The following is a 5,543-nucleotide window of genomic DNA, read 5'->3' as shown; positions in this document are numbered from 1 at the left end:
GCGGCGGGGCGCCATGGCAACGGGCGGCCCCGAGCGCGGCGCTGATTGGCTGCGGAAGTGTCACTCAGCCCTCAGAACGCGGCGGTGGGAGGGAGATTTCCGGATGTCGGCCAATCGGGTGTCGCGATGCCCCGCCCCTGCGTGACCCGGGCCGGCCTAGAGGGGCAGCACAGCACGGGCCGCTCCGTCCCAACGTGCCCCTACGGCAGGAAGCAGCTGGCTGCGGACAGCCGAGAGGAGCCAGCACCGCCGCCACAACAGCCCGGGACCGCAAAACTCCGTTCCTTCCATCCGAAAAGAAACTTGGAAGAAGCAGATTGAAGAACACGTTTTATCCGCACCATTCCTCCCTCTACACAACATAACCTTTCCTCCTTTACAAGCTAGAACAAACACCATCCTTTGGAATGATTTCACTTCAGTGCGCTTCACTTGGTTTTTAAAGCAAGCTATAGTAACTAGAACCGATCAGTGCAGGGTTTTGGATGGCAGCCTTTCTCCATAGGGTTGCACTGATGATGGAGAGTGGCTCCAGTTCTGCTCTCTCGTACAATTTCATCTGTTCCATTCGGAGCTGCTCATCAGATCTTCTTTTCCATAAATAAGGTATGTTGGCCCTGAAGATAGCTCACTATTTTTTCTTCTATTTCCACGCCTTGTGCTATTTCCTCCTCAGAAAGAGATAACGGAGTCTGCGAGTCTTTGGTGACAATAACAACGGAGGTTCTGCGGGACTCCAGGATATTTGCTACCACCACCTGGTGACGATATTTCTCCAAAGCCTGACGTGATTTTTCAATCAAGATCAAGGGATCCGTCTCTAATTTAAAGGAGATAACAAAAGCCTCCGGAGCCCATTCTTTGACGAGAGGAGACAGCATTTTCGGCACCATCCTCATGGTGATCTACAGTGAGAAGAAAAACAGCACTGAAACAAGGGAAACAAGGGGACTAAGGAAACTGCACCTTCACTTCACGTGGGTTTTACACTGTCCTTAAGCCGTGAAGCAGGCCTGCATTAGCTGCACGAGCTTGTTTTTATTTAGTACTAAAGTCCACTCTGCTCATGTAAACATCAGCAAAGGAAGATAAAAAAGAACATGAACTGCAGCTTTTTCCAGCACTTTACCAGATCACAACCCTTCTGTCACCTCTTTAAAGCACATGGAAGATACGTATGACAAAGAATGGGGAAAAGGAGCATTAGCCCTTTTACTCTTCAACATCTCAGCATCTGTGTCTGTTGCTGGGAATCAAGCAGGGTCTTATTTTTTCATTGTGAGAATGCGTGTTTCTGACTAATGAACCTACAACCTCTCCCAGATCTCACCGTCAGCCCCTTGACACCACAGCCACGACAGGACAGTGGGGCACAGGCAGGAGCCTTGCCCAGCTGCACCTCACCTGCAGGGCTCCTTCTGAGGACTGGATCTTGTGCTCAGGCATCTCCGAGGCAGGGATGTAGAAATCAGACACGGCAGCTGCCAGATAAAACATGACACTGGAGCCTGCAAGAGACACAACCGTCACTGCTGGCGGCCTGCATGGAGCCGTACTGCACCACCGCTCCGCAGCAGGCTGTGCTGCCAAAGCCACCTCGTGCCGTGAGAGCTTCAGCCCCTCACACACACTCCAAAGAGGGGCTCAGAACAGCGACAGAGGCGGTCGGTGGGTGGACTAAGCCCCTCAGCGCAGGGTATCACCCCATAGCGCACGGATCCCACAGAGCGGATCCCGCCCCCCACTTCCCTCGCAGCTATCCCTGCCCGCTCGTACCGAACGGTGCCAGGGCGCGGGCGGTGGCGCGGAGCAGCGCCAGGTACTCGTTCAGCTCGGTAAACTCGAGCGACAGCAGCGCGTTCGTTTCGGCGGCCTGTCGGTAAGCGCGGAGGGCGGGCAGCAGAGCGGGCAGAGCGGCGGGGGCGGCGGCCACACCGGGGGGCGGCCCGGGGGTGAGGCGGAGGGCGTCGAGCAGCGCGGGGCCGGCGGGCGGCAGCACTCGGGCCCAGGGGAAGGCGGAGCGCGCGCGGTGCAGGAAGCAGACGCCGTACCCGGCGCTCACCAAGCGCTCGGCCGACACCGCGCCGCGCCGCCCGCTGCTGAAGTTCTCCAAGAAGCGCACGGCCCTCGCCTCCAACGGCACCTGCGTGCCGCCCGACGTCACCAGCGCCACGCGCCGCCCGCTCGCCACCTGAGACGCCGCCCAGACCCGTACGCGCTCCTCCGCCGCCGCCGCCGCTTCCTCCTTCGCCGCCGCCATGCCCGCCCTACCTCCACCTACTTCCGCCGGAAGCGCTGCCGCCGCCATGCCCGCGCTGCGTTCCCGCACTTCCGCCGGAAGCACCGCCCACGCTGGAAGCGCATCCCCGTCGCCACGGCAACGCGGCCGCCGCGCTGTGTGACGCTGGAGCGCTCCGGCCGCTGCGAGTTGTGCGGAGCGGCGGCGCGGCTGCGGTGTCCGCACTGCCGCCTCACGCATTATTGGTGAGGGCCTCCGGCTGTCCGCAACCCCCGGGGCTCCCGGTTACGGTCACACTTAAGGGCAAACTTCACCGGTATCACGAGTCGGGTCCGGGGTTTGGTTGGCTTGGGTGGGTTTTCCGCTCTGGTGCTGGAAGTGAGGCCTTCGCTGGAGCCGGGAGGTGCTTTGCGGGGGGCTTTGTGAGTAAAGGCCTTAACGAACAGGATTGCGGCTCCTCCTGCGGTTCAAAGAGTGCGCTAACTTCCTACCAAGCGTGTTTCCCTCCTCAGAGGAGGCTGCAGCCAGCTGAGGTCAGGGTCCTAACAAATGGCCACAGGAAAAGAGGAAACGTCCTCGAGTTGCTCTCAGGGGAGCTTAGGTGGGATATCAAGGAACATTCCTTCACTGAAAAGGTTGCGGAGCTTTAGGAGGGGCCGCCCGAGGAAGTGGTGGAGTCACCATCCCTGGAAGTGCTCGAAAGCCATGGAGACGTGGCACTTAAGGACGTGGCTGATGGGTTGGAGTGATGGCCTCAGAGGTCTTTCCCAACCTGAACGAACCTGAATGGTTCTATGAAGTTATGGGGCGGCAGCTGTTGTGAGTAACTCTTGTGGTGAAAGTCCAGAAGAAACAACAAGCACTAATCTTTCTTTACACTGTTTCCAAGTAAACAAAAATATCATTCTTTCCTTATTTTGTTAGCGATGTAGATCATCAGAAAGCCGACTGGGTTAGTATCCATGAGAAAATATGCCAACTGCTGATTCCAGTCCGCACATCCCTCCCTTCTCTCGCTTCAGAAGAAGAAAGAAAACATGGAGTGGAACAGCTGGTGAAAAGGCAGGTATGTACAAGAAGAAGGAATACCACTTCAAAGCGCTGCCAGTGAAATTTGATTAGATCTCTTTCTATATTTTGGTGTGTGCTGTGTTGGGAGGGCATGTCGTTTGTTAATCAGTTATTTGTTTACCATAAAAAGCGTATTAAAGACTCTGCAACTAAAACTTCCCAATAAAAGGAGCGGGAATGTTCTCTCTGCAATTCTGAAAGTCTCTTGCCTTTTGGCAGCCCTTCCTCCAGATCTTGAGCTTATCTTTGCTGGCTCGGCAGCAGCACTCCTGCATCTCCTGCCTTGCAATGGCAATCAGGAGTAAGTCCATTGGAACCCAGCTGAGTCCTGGTTCTTACTAGAGTGTCCTCATCCTTCACTGATGAGAGGGATTCCCCTTTCTCAAAGCAGTGAGCAAAGAAATAAAACCCTTCCCCTTGTTTACCTCAACAACTTGAAATGCTCTTTCCCACTAAGTGTGGTTTTTTTATCTCTGCTTTTTGGCCTCCTTGGAGGTGCAGATGTGCAGCTCCTTTCCAGTCAGAGAAGTTTTGAACTGTTGTGGGGTTTTTTTATGTGTTTGTTTATGGGATGCAGGATCTGCCTTTCCACAGTGTTGATAAAATAAAATAACCCACCCAAATACCTCTGTTACTTAGAACGATCTTTCCCATAAAAATAAATCATCCTTCTACCGTTGCAAAACTCCTAATCACAAAATAGCAGGACAACAGAACAAGTGAAAGTGAAGTGGTAACAAACAAACGATGCCACTGAGAGGATCATTAATCTTCTGTGCTTCACATCATGTATTGTTTTTAAAAGTGTTTCTGGGTCAGGTGTCAGCACTTTGGCTCCTTGCTGAATTCATTACCTTTCTTGTGAGCACACAGAAGGAAAAAGCCTAAAAGAGATGGAACCTGCGAGAACAAAAGTTGTGTGTAGTAAAAGCTTGTGAGAGGCTTTAGGCAACAGATTCCATTAAGATTTGCAGCAATTAGGCACTGACACCCTAATTTGTTTTGAAAATGTCACCTGATGGAAAATCACAACCAGGACTGTTGACAAAAGTGCAGGAAAAATATGATATATGTGTATATATATATATATATATATATATATATGTATGTATATCGTAGAGGCCAAGAGGGTGGTCCTGATGGGATGAAGGCTGTGACTCAATATCTAAGCATGTAGAAAGAATCTGGAAGTGGGAAATACATCCTAAATATAGGAAATAAGGCTTCACTTATGTTACATACAAGCTCTTAAGTTATACAATTGTATGTCAGGAGAATTTCCATCACACAGTGTCAATAATGCAGAGTGGTGGCAGTTCTTGGGCTTATTTACAGCTTAAAGCTTTTCCAAAAGACTTTACCTACAAATCAAACGTCAAAAGCATCTGTTATTATGTTATTGATTTGTTAGCAACTAAAACTGTGCTATATACATTACAACACAGCACGTGACTGCAGAATCAGAGCAGTACTTCATCTAGAAGCTAATCAGCTGTTTTACAAGGTTCTACAGAACACACCGGGATGGTAAAACTGGTGGAGAAGTAGGCAAAGGGACACTCACTCCTCATGATTGGAGTGCACACCTAGGTTAGTACACAGTGACTACAGAACTGCAGCTTGAGCCAAGGCTTGGATTGACCTTGTAGGAGAAGATACAGAGAGCAGGTTCCATTGTTTTTTCTAAGTGAAGATTTTTACGGGATTTTTTAACAACTCTCATTGCATTTGTTCTTTGACCTTAGTAAATTCTTCACACTGTTTAAACAAAGCAGATTCTCAGAGTGTTATATGAAGGGGCATGTTGTCTTCTTTCTCCCATAAGAAAAGTGTGAAAAAGCAGAAATATTGTGTTTGTTACTTGTTTTCTTGCACAGCAAGGCTGTAGCTCCTAGTCCACAGGTGAAGTCTGTCTTTTATGTACAACTGGCCTAGACTGACTGACAAGCATCAGAAGAGCAGTATGGAGAGGGTGAGGTTATTCAATGCCCCATCTTTCTTTTCCAATTCAGGGAACAAACAACAATGCTTGAAAGCTCATTGATGCTCAGGGAAAAGCTACAAAGTCTCTTCACAGTCAGAGAAAAGCCCTTGCATATAGATTTATTATTTTCTGAACTTTTCTGTTGCTTCAGCTTCACAAACTCCTGTGCTGTGCTTATTTGGAAAGCATGGAACTGAAGCCTCTATCAAAACACAGGAAAGCTTGTGCACATTGGAATGCCCTTTGGCC

The 5,543-nt window shown here is 50.6% G+C and overlaps 1 protein-coding gene across 3 annotated transcripts; it reads right to left on the bottom strand.

Moving 5' to 3' along the window:
• Positions 1-319: 319 nt before the first annotated feature.
• PPCS (phosphopantothenoylcysteine synthetase) lies at positions 320-2,428 on the bottom strand. Of its 3 annotated transcripts, none has more exons than XM_072354394.1 (3): positions 2,272-2,428; positions 1,405-1,508; positions 320-905 (listed from the first exon to the last, which is right to left on the bottom strand). In XM_072354394.1, exons 1-3 carry the CDS (start codon positions 2,306-2,308, stop codon positions 582-584), a joined length of 465 nt encoding a protein of 154 aa, XP_072210495.1. In that variant the 5' UTR covers positions 2,309-2,428; the 3' UTR covers positions 320-581. The 3 variants fall into 3 exon arrangements, with proteins under 3 accessions (XP_072210495.1, XP_072210494.1, XP_072210496.1); XM_072354393.1 differs by having other exon boundaries at positions 448-905; positions 1,777-2,420; XM_072354395.1 differs by lacking the exon at positions 2,272-2,428 and adding an exon at positions 2,063-2,168 and having other exon boundaries at positions 448-905.
• Between the last annotated feature and the right edge of the window lie 3,115 nt (positions 2,429-5,543).

This window comes from Excalfactoria chinensis, chromosome 20 (genome assembly GCF_039878825.1).
Source record: "Excalfactoria chinensis isolate bCotChi1 chromosome 20, bCotChi1.hap2, whole genome shotgun sequence".
Lineage (NCBI taxonomy): Eukaryota > Metazoa > Chordata > Aves > Galliformes > Phasianidae > Excalfactoria > Excalfactoria chinensis.
The sequence above is the reverse complement of the archived record's forward strand: the minus strand, read 5'-3'. Positions and strand labels throughout refer to the sequence as shown.

Excerpts from the sequence above, each read along its gene's own strand:
- PPCS (XM_072354393.1), bottom strand. The coding sequence starts at position 2,308 with ATGGCGGCGGCAGCGCTTCCGGCGGAAGTAGGTGGAGGTAGGGCGGGC. Across the intron at positions 1,509-1,776 it reads CCGCGCCCTGGCACCGTTCG|GCTCCAGTGTCATGTTTTAT; the intron begins GTACGAGCGGGC and ends TGTCTCTTGCAG. Across the intron at positions 906-1,404 it reads CCTCAGAAGGAGCCCTGCAG|ATCACCATGAGGATGGTGCC; the intron begins GTGAGGTGCAGC and ends TTCTCACTGTAG.